This window comes from Punica granatum, chromosome 2 (assembly GCF_007655135.1).
Source record: "Punica granatum isolate Tunisia-2019 chromosome 2, ASM765513v2, whole genome shotgun sequence".
In the NCBI taxonomy this organism is placed as follows: Eukaryota; Viridiplantae; Streptophyta; class Magnoliopsida; order Myrtales; family Lythraceae; genus Punica; species Punica granatum.
In genome coordinates, this window is record NC_045128.1 from 31057851 (window position 1) to 31078091 (window position 20241).

The window sequence follows — 20241 nt, forward strand, 5'->3', positions numbered from 1 at the left end:
TAAGCCAAAACGGCACATAAACATATTATTCTCAATCATTTAGCGAGATTACCTATAGTTTTATAAATAAAAAAATATTTCGATTACTTTCATTTGGGAGTACGGTGGTAGTTAGATAAGTGTTTATTTTATTGGGTTCTAAGCACAAGCAGCATTTGGTGAATTCTTTCAAAATCATGATTTTGTTAAGTTTTGCAGTTGAAACATGATTTTTTCCTACAGGTTGATAAGGGAATGTTTGGAAAATGTGTTCTTATTCAACTCAATTCTATTTAACTAGCATAAAGACAAATTGGCCACAACATTTGAAGGAGCAGTGGGTCCTGCATGCTCAGTTTGACTAGTCGTTACAAATATTTTTTTTTTCCGCCCCTGTCGGTGTTATCGCATAGAGCCGTTGAGAGAGTAAACACACAACAGAAGCCGTTCATCTCTCCATCTCCTCCTCCTTCCTGCATGTTCCCCCTTCTTCCTTATCTGCTTTGTCCGCATAATATAGGCCGAAATCGGCAGCATTTCTTTGTAATCAAGGTCGGAAACTACCCGTTTACTGACTTGGAGTTATCAATTTCACCGATTACTGACTTATCAACACGTTATTTGCAAAGGGCTATTTGTCCGCGAAGGCTTGTGTGTGCAAATCCGGTTGAATCTTTTTTCAGCAAATGCCAAAACATGGGGACTAACTGTGGGATGGTAGGGTTCTTCAGGTTTTAATTTTTTTTTTCCCTTTTTCAGCTTTCCTTTACCTTTTGCCACATGAAGGTGTCGCAACTTTTCAGAGGAGTAGGGTAAACTTTCGCACATTTTACAAAGTAAAGCAACCACGTTAAAGACACGTACAAAAGTAATTGTATACATTAATTTTTGTCATTTAATGTAATGCGTACAAATTCATTTGTCACATCATAATAATAAATTGATAACTCCTAATACAACACGTAAGTGCATGTCATCGCCTTCATCTCTCTGCACGCCGTAACCGATTAGCAATACGATCGCGTACATCGTTCATTTCGGCATTACTCATATCTATATCTACTCTAATTCCTTCTTGTAGTGGAGGATTGCGAAATTCATCGTAATTCACCAATGCATCGCCGTACTCCAGAAATAATCTGTCATGGTAATTATTACAGCGTATAAAATTATACAAAACAAAACATGCAAGGACAGGTTGTCCTTGTGTATAAGGTATGAAGTTCATCATTAAACTCAGAATGGTGAATCTCTTTTTCAAAATACCGAAGTAACGCTTGATTACATTACACACTGACGCATGGGCTGATTGAATAGCTCTTTTTCGTTGTTGGCGGATTTTGCCTAGGAAAATCGCTCCGGTGGTATCGTTCCCCCTTGTATTGAGCCAAATATCCCAATATATTTGAAAACCCTGCATCAACAACATAATATTGTTCTGCAAAGAACATAAACAAAATTAAAGTTAATTAAATTAGGGTTGCAGGTATATTTGGAAACCCTGCATCAGCAACATAATATTGTTCTGCAAAGAACATAAGCAAAATTAAAGTTAATTAAATTAGGGTTGCAATTTCATAGAAAACCGCCGCATGTATAAACAAATACTCACGACCACACGGTGCTGGAAAACCTTTGACTGACGCAGGTTCGGAAAATATTCTTAAATCGTGTGCGGAACCCTCCCAACCCGTCATCACGTATGTAAACATCATGTCGTGTGAACAAGCAGCCAATACATTTTGAGATATCTCAGCATTCCGATCGCGATAAGGTACTCTATTCGCCTATGGCATGCATGCAGCGACATGGGTTTCATCGATAGCTCCAATACAATGCTACATGACAAACGCATAATTATATGTACCGAACATAGTATACCGAAAACAGTTTTATACAGTATGAAATTAGCATAAAACATACCCTAAAGAAACGCCACCTTTCGTCATTTTCAATTTCCGACTGGACAGCAATGTTCCACGGTGTTATAAAATCTTGTGATGATTGTTGTATTTCGCGAGCAATTTTTTTGATAAATCGTGACACCGTCTCCTTCGAATGCTAAAACCTTTCCGCTACCATTGAAAATCGCATACTGTGTGAAATAACTTGCAAGAACATATCGACTTGCTCCTTCGACGGTAATACCTCTACTGGTATTTGTGATGCCACATCACAACCAAAGTGTGTCGCATAAATTTCTAAACACGCAGGGTTCCATTCTGAAACTTTCGAAGTACCGAACGTCACTCCCTAGTAGTTCAACAATGTACGGTCTTCCTTGAAGTGCTGAATTTCTACAAGGCATGTTCCGTAGAACGGGATCATCGAGCTGATCATATTGCATCATCAAGTTGAAGAACGCCCTCCGCCTATTGTCAGGCTCGTCGTTAATAGAGTTATTGTCATAGCCCGAAGACGACGTATTACGAGACATATTGTTTGACAAATGATCTCCTATAATTGTAGAAATAAGTTCACGAACACGTCATTAACATTGAAACACATTAATTATAACCATAGGACATTAACATGCAACACAAACATAAAACAAAAAATCATCAACAGAAGCAAACACACAAAACAAACAAGAGTTCAGTCATAACAAACAAAAAATACCCTAGTAGTTTGAAAAAAAATAATATAAAGATGGGTTCATGGATTTTTCAAGGATGAGGAAGTTGCAGTATCCATTCCAGTCGGTCATCCTCCTTGAACCACATGAAAAGCCTCCGCGCTCCCGGATCAAGGAGGGCTCCGACGGCTTTCACATATATGGGGTGAGGGATTCTCGATTTCAATCTAGCCAACTCCTCGAGGGCTTCCTCGATGCTATTCTTCTAAGGTTTCTCATGGCTCGATACCGACTTGCTTCTCTTAGCCGACGGTGGGGTTTTCTGTGGCTGCTTTGTGTAACTCTCCCTAAACAAGTCCATGCATTCCTGCATTTGTGAGCTCTTGCTTAGACCTTTTTTCGGCACTCGACGTCGAGACTCGGTTAGAATGGGCTCTGTAACATGGACGAGGTCGTCACTCTCATCGGAGCCTTCTTCGAGATCGACATGTTGTTTCTCTTTTCCCTTCCCCCTAGATAAGAATTCCTCATTTAATCGGCGTTCTTTTTCTAAAGTTGGAGGTGGATCGGTCAAGAAGATGCGAAGAGAACCGGTAGCCACTGAAGAACTAAAGAATTGCTTCTGCAAATCGTAGTGGTTGCAGCCCTTGTTCCAGAATGCCTTTTATGCCCTGTTCTTCTGTACGATGAAGTACAGCATAACTCAAAGGAGATCAGTGACAATTCATTCAAAACAACCATAGAAGTCGAACAAAAAATTTATGAGAATGTACCTTTGTAAACATATCCCAAACATCTGGGTCGGTTGTGATGGTGTTTGTGTCTATATCTCACTCGACGCCTGTATGCTTGACTATTTTAGAGAATCGGGTGAAATTTGTCTTCATTCTCTGATGCTTGTCCTTTACCTTCTGCAAACACAGTTGTTGATCGGGAAATAGATTTATCATCTCAGCTGTGATCTCCTTCCAAGTAATTTGCTTCCATGTTGTAGTGTGTGATCTTCTCAGCTTCTCAAGCATTATGTTTATGAAAGCGAACTCCATTTCATCACTCCAATCGATGATATTTTTGCCTTTAGGAGCTATGATGCATGCAGTTGGTCCAGAATAACAATGATCTAACAATGATCTATCAACAGCAATAGACAACAACATTAAACACCGAAATCAGTCATTCTTTTCTTGAACTGCAAAGAACATGCATCTGCCTATCCCACATAATGCACAGTAAGATGGCAACGGCCATAAGCCAAAAATTTTGAACCACGACCATGGCGTCAACGCAGAGTTTTGCAACCAGATTAGAAGGAGTCAAATTAACTGAGCAGACAAGGAAGAAAAGCGCAAACAGGCCGAACTAGAAATCCACAGCGACATGGGCATTTTGTTAACAAATCAGGAAGAACAGGCTCATAACTTCGGCCTATTCCGGAAAGGACAACATACAAGGCTTATTCATTGAGATGAAAAATAGATCGATGAAATTGACACAGATACGCCACCTTACACTAACAGGGCAATGGCACCAGATAACTAGGGAGGTGTCACTAAGCAAATAGCTTCGAAATTCCACCAAGTTTTGCAATCCAAAAGCATTAATCAAGATAGCAAGTAGAAGATGTTACATCACTGCCAATGCCTCTCCTAAACAACTTTCTGCGGTTCTTAAACCCCAACCCTGGTGGAGAACAGCGAACTGGAGGAGGCCCCCGACAGCGACCAAAGTCAGGAATCTCTGGTAGCCGGTGACAGACAGGACGTCCTTCGCGAAGCACTCCTGAAAAGCTCGTGTTTTTCATTGTTCTTCGCACCAGCTTTGCACACGCAAGCCTTCACGGACGAACAACCCTCTGCAAATAACATGTTGATAAGTTAGTAATCGGTGAAATTGATAACTCCGAGTCTGTAAACGGGCAATTTCCGACCTCGATGACAAAGAAATGCCGCCGATTTCGACCTATATTATGCAGACAAAGCAGACAAGGAAGAAGGGGGAACATGTAAGAAGGAGGAGAAGATGGAGAGATGAGCGGCTTCTGTTGTGTGTTTACTCTCTCAACGGCTCTCCGCGATAACACCGACAAGGGCGAAAAAAAAAATTGTAATGATTAATCAAACTAAGCATGCGAGACCCATTGCTCCTTCATATGTTGCAGCCAATTTGTCTTTATGCGAGTTAAACAAAATTGAGTTGAACAAGAACTCATTTTCCAAACAGGCTAAGTGTTTTATAAAAAGTGTTTTTGCTTATTCTTTATCTTAAACATTAATTTTAATTTCAACAGTTTCAAATTATTACTTCTCAAATACTTTTATTTAATCTAAAATCAACACTTATTTTTCAATAATTATATTTCAGCACTTTTGTTTTAGTAATAACAATTCCAAACCAAGCCCACCGTACTCTTCCAGAGGGTTGCCTTGCCTTGCAGTCCAATTTGATCAATCGGGGCAGCGGGCCCGTCATCAATTAAATACTCGTCCACCGAAACACAGCCTATAAAAGCCGAGGAATTTATCCGATGCAGTCCTATATGGTCCCTAAATAAACGCAATCGATTACAAAATACAAAATAATTAAGGGATCTAGAGTGCAAGCGGTTATATTTATTTGGGCCCCGAATGGGTTCAGGCCGGGGACCCAAACAGCTCGACGTTTTGAAGGGTTTTATCAGGTGGGACAATCCTACGACGAGGTAAGACGACGGATCAAATGAGATCACACGACGGACGACCAGCTATGTCGACGCAGCTCAGCTCCGGCGGCTTCTGCTAATCACTCCCCTCAGAAGCTTCGAATGACACTCCCAGTTCTCTCTCCAAAATGGTGAGCCCCGAGCCCTTGTTCCGTTTCTGCCCATTTCACCTGCTGAATCACCCGGAAGAGCATGATATTGCCGGCTTGTCAATTGATCAATGAATCAATGGGGTCCTCCTGAATTTGTCGCAAAGTTGGTTCGTTTAATGTTCTTCGTGTCTGATTCTCTTAGAGGAGGGAGACCCTTTGGTCGGTGGGTGGTGCTCAGTGAGCTCCATGTACGAGGAAGTAATCTTATTCTTTGCAAAGTTAGGGATGTTGGCTAGTAATGTTGCTTCACTGCTCGAACGAAATAGTTGTAACATGTGATGGTGGGCACAATTTTGTCCTAATAGTGAGTTTCTGCTTCTCTGGTGTTTGATGAAATTTTTAGCTGATTGAACTAGCAATATGTGATTTCAGGTATTGGTGCTTGGTGGAATGGTATTATAGATCACGACTCGTGAGAAAGATGGGAATTGTTTTGTTTAGTCAGTCCTTTTGTTTTCACTCGTGTGTGAATGATGGGTCTTTGGTGTTCATAGAAACGAAGGAGAATAGCTTGCTGAAATTGAGCGAGTTATGGGAAGAAAATGAGAATGGATCTGAACTTTATTGGGATCTAGAAGGCGTGGTGCAACCAAATAGAATCTATTATCTATACTCCAGGAAAAGGAATCTTGGCTCTAATGTTCATGCTCCTAAAAGGATATTTTGGAAGAATTGTGGTCAGGTGATGCCGGAGAGTAATGGGGGCTTCCTGCAATGAAAAGATCTCAGTCAAATTAAGTCTACCTTTGGTCCATGCTTCCTTCTCTGTTTGATGACTAGGTAGCAACGATTTGCAGCAACCCTAGTCAGACTCTGATTTAACTTATTTTATTTAAGATGTTGATGTATATTTATATACATATAAATTTTTTCTTTTGATAAGTAAAGTCACATATATTACCTATCTGCTGAATAGTCCAGAGACGGATATGCTAGGTTCAAAGTGGTAAATAATTTCCTAATTTCTCTTCATTAATATACAAGTGACCGTAATTGAAGGGACCAGCTAATGTTTTAGTATCCTCAAATTTTCTCTTTAATATGGAATGGAAAAAGATTGCCCCTTCTCATTATCTCTTTGAAAAGGTTTTACGTTTTGGGTGAATCTCTTTGAGGAGTTAGATTGGATGGACTTGATCTGTTTTAGGTTAGAATTAGTTAAAACTATGAAGAATATCTACTTTTCTGACTTGATCTGGTAGAAGTTTACTGAAACATTGAACTATATGTTTGATGAAAACTTCAGGCTACCCCATTTCTGGCTGGACTTGCAGTAGCGGCTGCTGCCCTTGCTGGTAGATATGGGATCCAAGCTTGGCATGCGTTCAAGACTCGACCCCCAAAACCCCGAAAATTCTATGAAGGCGGCTTCCAACCGAAAATGACCAAAAGGGAAGCTGCACTTATTCTAGGTGTCAGGTACGAAATCCTTCCTCTATTAGGCCATGTTTGCTATATGAATAAGGACTGGATGGGGGAACTTCCATCTGGAACAGGATAGTTTGATATGGCCATTCCAATTCAGCTAGATCTCTAATCCTTTATCCCAAACATAGCCTTCAATTTTATTCGGAGCAATAAGTCTAGGGATGCAACTGTTTGGGCATGCATGATGCGGAGTTAGATTAGTCATATTTGGCAAAGGGGAATGGTTGCTTCATATGGAAGTTCTCGTATAACCTCAGGATGGTAAAGCGGAATATGCATTACTTAGGATAATTCAAGATCTTATGCTTATATAGGGAGCCTAGGTCAACTGGGGTAGAAGTATTCTTGAGATTTCCGCAAGATGAGATGTGAGAACCTATGAGACTTGGGGTTTAATTCAACCAAGTATTTGGTGTTTAAAAACATTGTTGTGCAAATTTGTGAGCCTGCCTGTGTTTGATCATGGATGACGGTCAATTCTAGCCGTATATAGCGAAAATCGTCTTATATTTTGAGAATGTCTGAACCTTGTCGATCATAATGAATGACAAAAATTAAGGCACAAATTGAAAAAGAGAAAAGGGGTAAAATTAGAGTCTTCTGTGGACGAGTTGAAGTCCTTGAATGCAAATCTTGACCTAAGTGTCTTATGACCAACTAACCCCCCTGCTTTTTCCCTGGTGATTGCCTGTTGTATGTGGAATCAGGGAGGTGCTGCATTGTGATTGGGGATCAGTCTGGTGTTTATGGCTTTAGAATCTCAGATACCTCAATTAGTAAATAAACACGCGTAAACATAAAACTTTTTATATTTTGCATAATTGACTGTTTAATGAATATTGGTTAACAGAGAGAGTGCAACTCCAGACAAGGTCAAGGAAGCCCACAGGAAGGTAATGGTTGCGAACCATCCCGATGCAGGTGGAAGCCATTACCTTGCCTCTAAGATCAATGAAGCTAAAGATGTGATGCTCGGGAAAACTAAGGGCAGTGGTTCCGCATTTTGATTTGTTGCTATTCAAAAGAAGAAATTAAACAGTCATTTTCCTGCAGAAGTTGAGATGATTCTACACCCCACCGTCTGAGTGAGTTGTTCCTTCTTTTAATAAAGCTAACGAGGTGAAGTTGTGGCGCAAAAAAGCCCTGCAGTAGTCAATACTTCTTCTGAGAGGGGTAACTGTTTATACTTTAGCTTCGGTGGTATTGGTACGCCTGTCAGCTCTCGAGACTTAAAAAAATTGAATGTCATCTTCGTCGCATTGGAATTGAGCTCTATTTTCTGTTCTCAATTACCAAGTGAAGTATTACTTTAATCCTATGCTTCTTAAAATTCAGACTTCAGCTTTTCTTCATATTTCCTCAGTAGTTTGCAGAGTATGGCACTCAATTTTAATCTTATGTTTTTATGAAAAAGAATCGAAATGAGTTGTTTTATATAACTGGACTGTTCTGTATGACAGTTTCATTTCATATCCAATCAATTCTATTCCTGTGGACCAATGCATTGCGTCTCGGTCTCCTTCATCCATCGTGTGTGCATTTATGTTTATGACATCTGGGACCTTTGCTGACTGACTCGTTCTTTAGATCCGACTTTATGCCTGCTTGAGCGGTTGGGTGCTCGCCCAAGCCGGGATTTTCAGCTAGGATTCTCATATGAAGGGTTGGAGCTGGAGCTGGCTGGTTCTTTCTGTAGTGTGATAGCCACAAGGTCTACTGCTCAAGCAGTTTGGTTCAGATTGAAACAAATTCGCAAAGAACGAGGGTTTAATTACAATGAATGAAACTAAAGGGGACGAAACTCACACGGCAAGCGAGCCTCGGCTGAAAGTAATGTCCTTCACCAGATCCTGCGGGCCCAAATGGCTGCCGGCTGCTCGTCACACGTGTTAATGGAGCGACTCTAGGAGTGCTACGTGGCAAGTTTTGAGCCTACCTCTAATATTTAAAACATTCAATTAAAAAAATATAAATAAATAATTATATGCGCACACTTTTCACATTAAATTAATTATTATTCCGAGGCAGAAAATTGTTTAGTCGATGAGTCCAAATGGGAACATTGAATCATTACCTGTCTCCTTTGGCTCTGCAGATTTGGGATTGATTCGGTCCCTCACATTGGACAATGATTTTCAATTGCCATTCGATATTATTAATGTCAAATCTGAATTATCATCAATTTGGTCGGGACATGATACAAAATGGTTTCATTATCTACTTCTCCTCTCTTTTCCACTCTTTTATTTATTTTTTAATAATTGGCGAATGATAGTCATTAGGACATAGAAATGAAGAGAATATGGATGCGGAGCTCACATCATTTCTCGACGCGCTGAGCGTACATGGATACAGTCTTTACATTTTTGTACATGATAACATTTTGATATAGACATAGATTCATTTGAATAGTGTCAAATTATATTACGTACAAAACAAACCTTGATAGTTGATAACTTGATAATAATATTTATGTATGTACTCATCTTGAAAATTTTGGCAAATTTTATTTATTAATAGATTTCAACGGTTCTTTAATGAAATTTCGATGTACTAAGTCTGATATGATCTGTACCTTAGGTAAAAATTTGCTTAATAGGAGATCTCGCTGAGATTCCACCCATGTTAATCCATACGTACTCACTCTTGTTATATGGTGACATACGTTCGCATTATCTAGCTTTTATCTCGAGTCCTCGACGACTATAACAAGAAAGTAGAAAGTCAATAAGAGAAGATATTTGAAAATAACTCTCCGTCCGACTTATGCAACATAACTTAAAAGCTACAATGGATAAAGTAGTCTCTAGGGGCATGAAAGAGACTTTGGACCCTGAGCTCATGGATTCTTAGGACACGCTAATTTACATTTTACAGTCGAGTCTGTTGACTGTTTAAAGCTAATTATTCACGAATACTCGACCGTTACAATATTTATACAGGAAAACATAGATATAAATGTATGTCCTTTTATCTTTTGCCCAGCGGATAAATCGTGCTATTATGCTATTGTAATATCCGATTTGAGCATTTTTTCCTCCATCACTCTACCAAAAAAAAAGAACATGGGGAGGATTGGGGAAAGACATACATTAACCACTCCAACCCATCAAAGGCCAAAGCCACCAGTGCCCCACACAAGTTTTGTCCTCTCAAATTCCATCCGACGTCAACTTCTATCCCATCCTTTATCCAAAACAATATAAATCATTCTTTGTTTCCTCACAAATTCCCATTTTCTCCTTCTAAATCACCTAATTTTTTCTTGTTATATTAATTTAACGGCCAAAAAATAAAATAAAAATAAAAGAATAATTAATAATATTAACAATATTTATCTTCTCAATAGGGAATCGGAAACCTCTTCTTCTTTCTTCATCTTCATCATCTTCCTCCTTTCGGTGTGCTGTCGCAGCGTTTGTTCTCCACCGGTCGAACGTTTTCCCCACTCTCCGCCCTCCATTTTCGCTCTATTTACAGAGCCTGCCACTCCACGGAGCTTCGTCATCTTCTCCCCCCACTCCCACTCCACATTCCGGCCATATCGCTTCACTCCTCCTCCTCCTCCTCCTCTGCCGGAAACGAATGTACACACTATGAGATTCTCTGACTCTTTACAGCTAAGGCTTCTTCGGTCGTTTGCTTCTCCGAGTATCTGTCTGTGACTGTAGATTGCAGTTCAATCGCTGGTTGAATTCATTTCTTGTTCTTGACATTGAATCCGAGCTCAAGATTCGAGTTCATCAGGTTGACTGTGAGGAGCCGATTAGGTTTCCCGTGAATCTGTGCATGAATCTCGTATGTAGGCATAGGGAAAGACGTCGGGACATCGGGTTTTGAGTTATGGTGTCGGCGAATGACCCGATTGAATCCTTTTTCAATTCGATTGAGGCGGTAAAGGGCGCTTTGTTGCCGCTCGAGTTGGGCATTAGGAAGGCAGCTAGGGACATTGAGTGTTGCTGGCCTGGCCCCAAGAAGAGGGCCGGCAGCATCGATTTGAGCGCTCCATCGAGTGCCAGCGATAAGAGGAACAAGTTTCAGGTTGGTGTCTGGAAGAAAAAGAATGCCCCGTGTGTGGTGGGAGAAGAGAAAAAGAAGGGATTGTCCATTAAAGTTCCTTTAAAGACCATCATGGGCCTGTTTCTGCTGAATTTGGGTAATGGGGATGGAGCCATTGAATCGGTGCAGGAGGAAAAGAAGGGTAGTAAAGCTAGGAATTCCGATGAAGACAACAATGGGTCTTGCGGTAATTGCTTGCAGTTTGCAGTTCATTGGTCTTTGTTGGCGAATAGCTTTGTTCAGGCATTTCCAGCTCCGTTTAAGGCTTACAAGAAACGGATTCACAGACCAAACGACGAAGCTAAGGATGGTGTCTACATGAAACCTAAGGTCGAGTGCGAGCCGAGGCAGAAGGAATCAAAAAGTCAAGCTGCTAAAGCTGCGGTTCAGAATATTATGGCCATAAATCTCGAACCTCTCGAGTGTTTCATACATTTCGTTATCGATCAGATTGGACAAAATCTTCAGAAGCTTGACCACAAAATACAAGACAAGAAAGAGAAAGAGGGCCACGATTGTTCTTCAGCCGCCCCAGATGATCATGTTGCTCAGTTTGATCATCTTGAGGTGTTGACTAATATTTTGGAAGGCCGAAGGGCTGATGTTAATGGGTTCTTGGGAAACTTGAGGTTTGCACGAGTTGGTGGGGTGCCTCCGAGTATGGTTGATGTTTCTTCTTCAGTTAATGAAGAGGGAGTGGATGGTGCTGGGTCAGACAATAGTGAAGAAGCGGGAGCTAGTAATTCAGCACAAAAGTTGGCAAGTGGGATACTTGGCATTCCTTTGTCAAATGTGGAGCGCCTGAGATCTACCTTATCCACGGTTTCGTTCACAGAACTAATTGAACTTGTACCGCAGTTGGGACGACCTTCAAGAGACTACCCAGACAAGAAGAAACTCTTCTCTGTCCAGGACTTTTTCAAGTATACAGAATCTGAAGGTATGTTCGCGAAAATTTGAAAGGTTTACTTCTAAAAGTACGTGTTTCAAGTTATTTAGGCAGATAATATGTTACAAAGAGAAGATTCTTATGCTATGTGATAAGTTGGCTCTCTGGAGAATGCAATGTGCTCTTTGTCAATGAGATATTATAAGAACTGAAGCTGTTTTACCCCGATAATTTATTTGATTTCACTATATTGCAAATGCTAATACTAAGTGATAACTTTGCTCCACAGAATGCCGTTTTCTTTTTTATGAGCCAGAGATTAGTGAATGTAATGATAAGAAGTGAAGCTCTTTTGCCCCTGATAAGATATTTTGAGTTCACTATAAAGCATTTTGTTGCTATCAGAAATTCTTCACAAGGAAGAGAAGAATTTATGATTGGATCTCCCTTTCGTTCGTAAGGTTTGATGTAGCATCAACCGGAGGAATGAAGTTGTTTTATTGACTTTGAAACTATGTAGGGGAATGTCTGGAACTTCTTAGAAAATAGAGATGCTGGAGATACTATTTGTTCTGTGTGTTTATCCGTTCGTCGTGGAAGTATGAGTTTTCTGTAAATTATTATTTAAGAGTTAATCGCATATTTTATGCCTGAAGGACGGAGGTTCTTTGAGGAGCTGGATAGAGATGGTGATGGCCAAGTGACTCTGGAGGATCTGGAAATTGCTATGAGGAAAAGAAAATTGCCAAAGAGATATGCTCGAGAATTTATGCGGCGCGCCAGAAGTCATTTATTTTCGAAATCATTCGGTTGGAAGCAGTTCTTGTCTTTGATGGAGCAGCGAGAACCAACCATTCTTCGAGCGTACACTACTCTATGTTTGAGCAAATCTGGGACACTCCAAAAGAGTGAAATTTTGACGTCTCTCAAAAATGCTGGCCTACCAGCAAATGATGATAATGCTGTTGCTATGATGCGATTTCTTGATGCCGACAAGGAAGGATCTATTTCATATGGGCATTTCCGGAGCTTTATGCTTCTACTTCCTTCTGATCGACTCCAAGATGATCCTAGGTAAGCAAAATATTTGTAGTTGGATTGATCTTGAAAGTAGAGTTCGAGTCAGAAAATACCGGAGCATCGCCTTTGACTCTGGCTGCTTCAAGTTTCTTTCTTGGAATGGACATTCGGATAGTATCTATTTATGATTATGTAATTTGTTGTACATACTAACATATTGTTCTGCAATGTTTAATGATTTGGATAATGAAATTATTTCAGCAAGATTTCTGGACATCTGTTTGGTTTTGACCAGCCTACAACCCTTGATTAGACTGGATGAAAAAATCTGGCTAACGTATTGCTTTTTGAACCTGCGTTTTTTGTTGCGTTCGTTGCTGATTCTGACCTTTCTTGTCTAATAACATGCAGAAATGTCTGGTTCGAGTCAGCTACTGTGGTTGCTGTTGCCCCGCCCGTGGAAATACCTGCTGGAAGTGTCCTGAGATCTGCATTGGCAGGAGGTCTTTCCTGTGCTCTTTCTACTTCCTTGATGCACCCAATCGATACGATAAAGGTATATCATTTTACCGTTTCGTACGAACATCTTATCACGGCTAATTTTCTTGCAAACTAGGCTTATTACTAGAGCCCCATGTTTGTCTACCCTCTAGGTGAAGGTAATAGTGGGGTTTAATGGAACCTTTCAGGTGTAAGTTTCTCAAAAGGTTTGAATGTATGAAATGGTCATAATTTTATACACCAGACATAGAGTATATAGAGGAACAAATTTTATGCTTTTTGTCTAAGCTGACATGAAAAAGGCATCTTTAGCAATAGTTAGCTAGACTTTTTCACTTTGCTGGTGTTAAAGCAGCGTGTCTTAATGCATCTGAATTGACAGACTCGGGTGCAAGCATCAACACTATCATTCCCAGAAATCATTGCAAAACTCCCAGAAATTGGAGTTCGTGGAGTATACAGGGGTTCAATACCTGCTATTATCGGACAATTTTCAAGGTAATTACTGTTTTCTCGCCTTTCTCTGAATAAATTTTTTGTCTCTCTGGTGATTTATCCTTATCTTTCTGGAACATGTTCTTTTTCTTTTTGCTGCAGCCATGGCCTGAGAACGGGATTTTTTGAAGCTACTAAGCTCGTGTTGATAAATTTCGCCCCCACAATTCCTGACTTCCAAGTAATGCCTACTATTCTTATCTTCCCAAAAAAATGTGGTGGTTGTCCATATTTTCTTTCATGTAACTTTTTAAAGGTGAAGCGTGTGGTTTTCACTAATTTTGCTGGCCGATTTACCAAGGGATGTTCCTTATTTTGTTGATCTCTCTCTCTCTCTCTCAAAGGTTTTGGTAACGTTATTGATTCTTTTGCATGGTAATGCATCTTGTCTCCATGAATATTGCTGTGGAGCATGGCAATAGTTAGGGGAGGCACAGTAATTATACATGCTTTTTCTCAATGTCGCAGGTTCAATCTGTGGCATCATTTTGCAGCACCGTTCTAGGGACAGCAGTGCGGATCCCTTGCGAGGTCTTAAAGCAGCGGTTACAGGCTGGCCTCTTTGACAATGTTGGGGAGGCTATTGTTGGGACTTGGCAGCAAGATGGTCTTAAGGGCTTCTTCCGTGGCACTGGTGCCACCCTGTGTCGAGAGGTCCCATTCTATGTAGCTGGCATGGGACTCTATGAGGAGTCCAAGAAGGCAAGAAATTTCAAGCATACCATTTTTGATGATGTTGCCTTTTTTATATGCTACCATAATATTGTTTCTCCAAGTTGGCTCGATAAATCCAGTTGATCCAATCGATTTTGTTGTCTGAACTGAGTGAATCGTGAAATTTAGGAACCGGACTGAATAGTGAACCTGCTGAGCCATGGGTTCAGCCGGTCATTCTATGTATCCTTTTGAGTGTTAATATATGATGAAAGGAATCATTAAGAATATGAATTGTATAAATATGAGGGAAATGGATCAGTTCAAAGGAATTTCCATTTAGTAACTTGAGCCTGTGCTGTTCCAGCTTTTAGGACTTGAGATCACAGTTCATCTATTTGAGATTCTTCTCTCTCTTGGTTTGTAACATTTTTTGGGCTCAAATGTAGTGCGTATGTGGTCATTGATCAAAATGTTCGCTAATGATTTCTCTTGGATTGGGTGATTCCAAGATCCCTCAGCTCAATTGATTTCCTGACTATTTATCATTCCGCTGCAGCTTGCCCAGCATCTTCTAGGGCGGGAACTTGAGCCATGGGAAACCATTCTCGTGGGAGCTCTATCTGGGGGCCTAGCTGCTGTCACGACTACGCCCTTTGATGTCATGAAGACAAGGATGATGACAGCCCCACAGGGCCAACCCGTCTCGATGTCAATGGTGGCCTTCTCAATACTGCGGCGAGAGGGACCTCTTGGTCTATTCAAAGGTGCAGTGCCTCGCTTCTTCTGGATTGCCCCTCTTGGTGCCATGAACTTTGCAGGGTATGAGCTCGCTAGGAAGGCCTTGAACAAGCATGAGGAGGCTGCAGCTACAGGTACAGCTACTGATCAGTAGCGGCTTCCCAAGTAGTAGGCGAATTCAAATCCTGACTATAGTGTGAGGTTCTTTCGCCAGAAGTGAAGTGGCATGTGCGCTGCTCGGGCCTCCGCCAGTTTAATAACCAATCCGATGCTGTCGTGAGATTTTGTGCTTTCTTTTTCCGATACTTTGTTTAAGCAGCATTGCAGATTGAAATTTCATCTGTCGACACCACCTGACTATCCGTGACAAAAATTTTGCCAATTACTTCGTCCGAATACATGGCTCGGTTTTTGTTTTTGTATCATTCTCTCGGTTCTCTCTGCTTTGTAACTGCATTTTGTATACTCTCTGAAAATTCTCAATGCAATTACAATTCCTACGGATTCAACTCGTTGTGGCATGGGATGATAGAATGATTTTAAAGGTTCCAGGTTTGATTTTCATCAATGAGACTATTTAACTTTCAATTTTTTTTTGTACTAGATCTTGGGACTTCGCTGTAATAAAAAAAGAAGAAGAAACTCTTGGGCCTCTTCCCAGCCCAAGAAGCTTGACTTTGCCTAACCTGTTGGGCCTAGCAACTCAGACCCAGTCACGAGCTGGGCTTTCTCGCCCATTGAACACAGATCTGTGCTGGGCGTCAAGGTGAGTGCCCGTCAAGCACTAGACATGGATGCCGGTAAAGTCGGCCGCATGAGGGGCCTACTACGGACAACCTAATATTGGAATAATGATCTTCATGAAGGGCCTATTACTAGATAGGGACGTCGGCGAAGTCAGCAGCTAGGGTTGGGCACATGCAATCTGAAAAAGCTCACGCAGTGAGGGCATCGTTAGATGTTGGAAGCCCAGCAAACCGAGCCTGATGTTTGACCTACATGCCCACGAAGGTGTCTGGATGTTGGGTCTGTAAAGGCACCCGTAAAGGCGCTCACCAGCCTAATATTTGAGGCCGAAAGATGCTCAATATGTGCTTGGGGGATATGTTGGACCTCGAGGATAGTTTGATCTTAAAGCCTTTGGTATAAGGTAATCAATATGGATTCTCAACGAAGTTAATTTAAATTGTCTAGGACCACATTATTTTCTCGTTTGGTTAAAGCATGACAATCCACATTCCCGATTGAATGACAATGTAAATTACAAGGGAGTGGGAACAGGGATTCCCACACTGGTGGTGTAATAAAATAATTATTGATTAGATAAGATTCCTAATAATGTTAATTGAAATGCCAAACTTGATAATGTGAATAACCGATAAGTTAATTGATGATAATCTATCTCGAGACACGAGACTACACGGATTACTAATAATCACATTATCGGCATCCCTCCAAACACCACCATAGAGGTTTACTCGGCCAACCTTATGTTCGGTCTAGAGTCTTCAGTCCATGCCATCCAGCCTGAAGTTGTGCATCCCCCAGTAAACAATGCTGTCTTGAGTGCAAATGGAGGCTCCATCAATCGGTCAATTTGTTATATCCAAGACAATTCAACTGTACTTTGCCTTGTTATAAGTCACGAAGGCCACACGTGTCTCCAAAATTGTATGAGTCGTTTGGTTTCAGAGTTAAAGTAATTTTGATTTTGATTATGGAAAAGGACAAATGTTGTATAATATGTTGAGTTAAAGTTAAAGTTGACTTGAGAAATATGTATTTTTGTTGTGTAGTGGGTTGAGTTAAAGTTAAAGTTTTTGTGATTGTAACCCTGAAAACAAACGGGCCAGTATAATCTCGTGCGATTAATGAATCACGATTAAAAACAATAAGATTGTGTCTGATTTTAGAGTTAAGTAGAATTGAATCATGATTTTAATTGATTTGTAATAATTGTATTATTGAATTATGAAAAAAAGTGTAAGAAAGTAATGAATAGTTGAGAAAAAATAATGATTGTATTGTTAAATTATGAAAAAAGTAATGAATAATTGAGATAATTTAATATTAAAAATTGAATTGAATTGTGAAAAAAAATTGAAAAAAAAAAGAAAAAATAATTATTATATTATTAAATTGAAGATAATTAAAATAAAAATATTTTAAAACCAAACGAGCCCTAAGATTTCCAAGCCCATGTCTACCTCCAAGAAGGCCCTTGAGGAATCGATCGACTCACCGAGAGAGACACCCCAGCTTACGCACAAAGTACGCTCATAAACTTATTCTCACAAATGACTAGGACACCCACCCCGGCACATCCTATTTATCTACCAAAGGTGCTGTGACTAACAGATAGGGAAGCTTTTGACAAGGAAATTGAGTTCATCAATAGAAAGAAAAAGAGGTACATCCCTTTTCTCAGAGCCCAAAGCTAAGAAAATGGACAAGAAATTGGTTGCTCGCTCTTATTGCAAATCAAACAGGCAGACAGAAATCATGCGATGGTTTGCACTTGAGACATAAAAAGAGACGGGCGCTCGAAGGGAAGATTGTTATCAATAGCCCCAGTAGTCGTTCCTGATTTCGTCATCAAACTTCTTCTTCAGTTCAGGGTGCTTCTCAAAGTATTCATCTGCTGTCATTGTACTGATCTTTTTCTGTTGGTACACAATACAAGTTTGAAGCATCAGGACACCATCTCGAATCACACTAGCCAAGAAGCCAGTGACAAGCACTAGAGAAGATTATGGCAGCAAGGTTCATTACCTTCAACTCTTGGACTTCCACAATCTCCTTTTCTAGCCGCTCAGACTCCTTGTGAGACTTCTCCTCGGCTTCTTTCAGCTCCACCAACTGTGACATAAATAACCAGTGCATCAGAGACAGTTCATGCATGAGTTGCCGCACCAAATAGGAAGAGGATATAGAAGACTATTACTCACCAGAGCATCAAATTTCGGCTTGTATTGAGGAGTGACGGTGTCCACAAACTTTGGGACCTCAATGCCTGCAAATGGAACACGTGACAATAAAATGAAAAAATGAAGTGGAAGACCCTAGAAAGTGTAACATAACTTGAGTTGCAGATTAAGATTGCACCCAGATTTTGTAAACACGTGATGTCCAAAGCTCCTCATAAATGCTTACAATTCCCCATCCTCACTGATCCATTTTTTATAAGTACTCTTACCAGAGTATTAGTAACCGAGACAGCAGCACATTTTTAATGAGGGATTATACCTACATTCCAGAGTATGTTCTTTGTTGATAATGGTTCTGACCTAAATATCCCGCTTATCCCACTTTCCAGCTAGATATCAACAGAACCAATAACTACCTATAGCGTGAGCAAATAACAGATTGGTTCAGCTTCAGCTCATACGTAACAAGGAATATTTGCTGACCACCATTTCCTGATCAGTCATTTCAAGAACGACATCACAATTTTCTCTAACGGTTCATTGAGTTTAGAGGAAACATTTGATTATTTTTTTTTTGGTGGTAAGTAGACATGATTGATGCTATCAACTCTTTCCGATACCAACTCAACAGTACAGTTTATTCTTCCATCTTGCACAGGGACTTGGAATGCCTAAAGATATTCCCAGATGCTTGAAATGGCTAAAATTCAAACAAGTTCAGAGCCATAAATAGCCAATGTCACTTAGCAGCAGACTTCGTGAAGCACATCTTAGCTGACCAAATAGCCAGAATGCACCGATTTGCCTCACTCAAAGTTGATCCAACTAAACAAAGATGTTGCAAAATACAGCTGAGAAATTGCAAGATTGAGCATATCATAAACTCACTCTCGTAAGCCTCCTTGTACATATCCACCAAGCGAGACCCGATTCCTTTTCTATAATATTCCCAGTCGATAGGTTCCGGTTCCTGCACGGAATGTTAAACAATCAACGATTACAAATGGCACAAGGTAAAGCTCAAGCAATTAGAGAAAAGCTCCATCCTCATTCAGCCTGGGCGTAAAGGGCACGTAGGCGGTGAATCGGGTTGAAGCACAGATTCTAAACTCGTCCACATTTCATGAGCAGATTCGCAATGTATGCTATAATTAAGGAGTTTCCTCACAGATTCCAACAAATACACAAAATCATCGAACGGGCGGAACCATCAAAAACCCAATCAGCAGCTCGAAAACTAAAGCTCCGGTTATAGAAGTCAAAGATCTGAGCAGACTGGCACAAATCGCTGGCAATCTCCGCGAAATCAGATGAGAAATGAAGAGAGAATCTGAGAGAGAGAGAGAGAGAGAGAGAGAGAGAGAGAGAGAGAGGAAGGTACCTGGCTGAACTTGGTCTGGAGCTGGGAGTTGACATCGTCGAAGGCGCGGCGGAGGTTGGCGAACTCCTTGCGGGCCTCATCGGAGACGAGGAGCTTGGCCATGCCGTCCCAGTCGATGGTCCTGGAGGCCTTGAACGCGATGTCCGCCGCCTTCTTCACGGGGCCACTCATTTTCTCTCTCTTAGGGTTTCCCTGGCGAAAGCAGCGATGAGTGAGAAAGTAACAGACCAGTTTTCGGCTGATCGGCTAGTTGATTTTGATTCGGTCCCCTCAATTGCCTCGCAGCGTTTTCTGTCCCCAGCTGCTTCCGCTCTTCTCCTCCCCCGCTTTCTTGGTATGCGAAGATGGTTAATGGGCCGGGTTACTTGGGCCAACCCATGGGCTTGAGCCTGAAAGCCCAATAATAAGAGTGGGCTGCCCGAGCCGACTTCCATGGGCCGAAACAGAAGACACTGTCGATGTGATACTGAATAGACCCTCCACATCGATCATATTTACTACATTCAGCACCGTAGCACTGACAACCAACGCCATGCAAGACATTATCGTGTCGACATACGTTTCATGCGGGTGAGTGGAAGGTCTTAATTTCCTTTTAGAAGATGAATGGCACATCATCGGGATCGCACCGTCTCATGTAGCATAATGTCATGTACCCCCATTAAAGCTGACAATATGCTAATTACAAAGAAGTCTTTAGGTTTCATGTTATTTTTCTCCATCCTCGAATAGCCTACAACCA

General features: G+C 40.9%; 3 protein-coding genes across 3 annotated transcripts; 2 read left to right on the plus strand and 1 right to left on the minus strand.

Annotated features, from left to right (window-relative positions):
- The first annotated feature begins 5167 nt into the window (after window positions 1-5167).
- On the plus strand, window positions 5168-8170 carry LOC116197941 (mitochondrial import inner membrane translocase subunit TIM14-1). The gene is made up of 3 exons (XM_031528224.1): window positions 5168-5383; window positions 6651-6823; window positions 7683-8170. The coding sequence occupies exons 1-3, from the start codon at window positions 5381-5383 to the stop codon at window positions 7837-7839; spliced, it is 333 nt and encodes a 110-aa protein (XP_031384084.1). The 5' UTR covers window positions 5168-5380; the 3' UTR covers window positions 7840-8170.
- A 2020-nt stretch (window positions 8171-10190) lies between these two features.
- LOC116195209 (mitochondrial substrate carrier family protein C) lies at window positions 10191-15700 on the plus strand. Its single transcript, XM_031524204.1, has 7 exons — window positions 10191-11831; window positions 12437-12854; window positions 13212-13356; window positions 13684-13799; window positions 13899-13977; window positions 14265-14498; window positions 15010-15700. The coding sequence occupies exons 1-7, from the start codon at window positions 10676-10678 to the stop codon at window positions 15343-15345; spliced, it is 2484 nt and encodes an 827-aa protein (XP_031380064.1). The 5' UTR covers window positions 10191-10675; the 3' UTR covers window positions 15346-15700.
- A 1837-nt stretch (window positions 15701-17537) lies between these two features.
- LOC116195210 (ATP synthase subunit d, mitochondrial) lies at window positions 17538-19811 on the minus strand. Its single transcript, XM_031524205.1, has 5 exons — window positions 19500-19811; window positions 19007-19088; window positions 18140-18204; window positions 17964-18050; window positions 17538-17854 (listed from the first exon to the last, which is right to left on the minus strand). Exons 1-5 carry the CDS (start codon window positions 19668-19670, stop codon window positions 17753-17755), a joined length of 507 nt encoding a protein of 168 aa, XP_031380065.1. The 5' UTR covers window positions 19671-19811; the 3' UTR covers window positions 17538-17752.
- Between the last annotated feature and the right edge of the window lie 430 nt (window positions 19812-20241).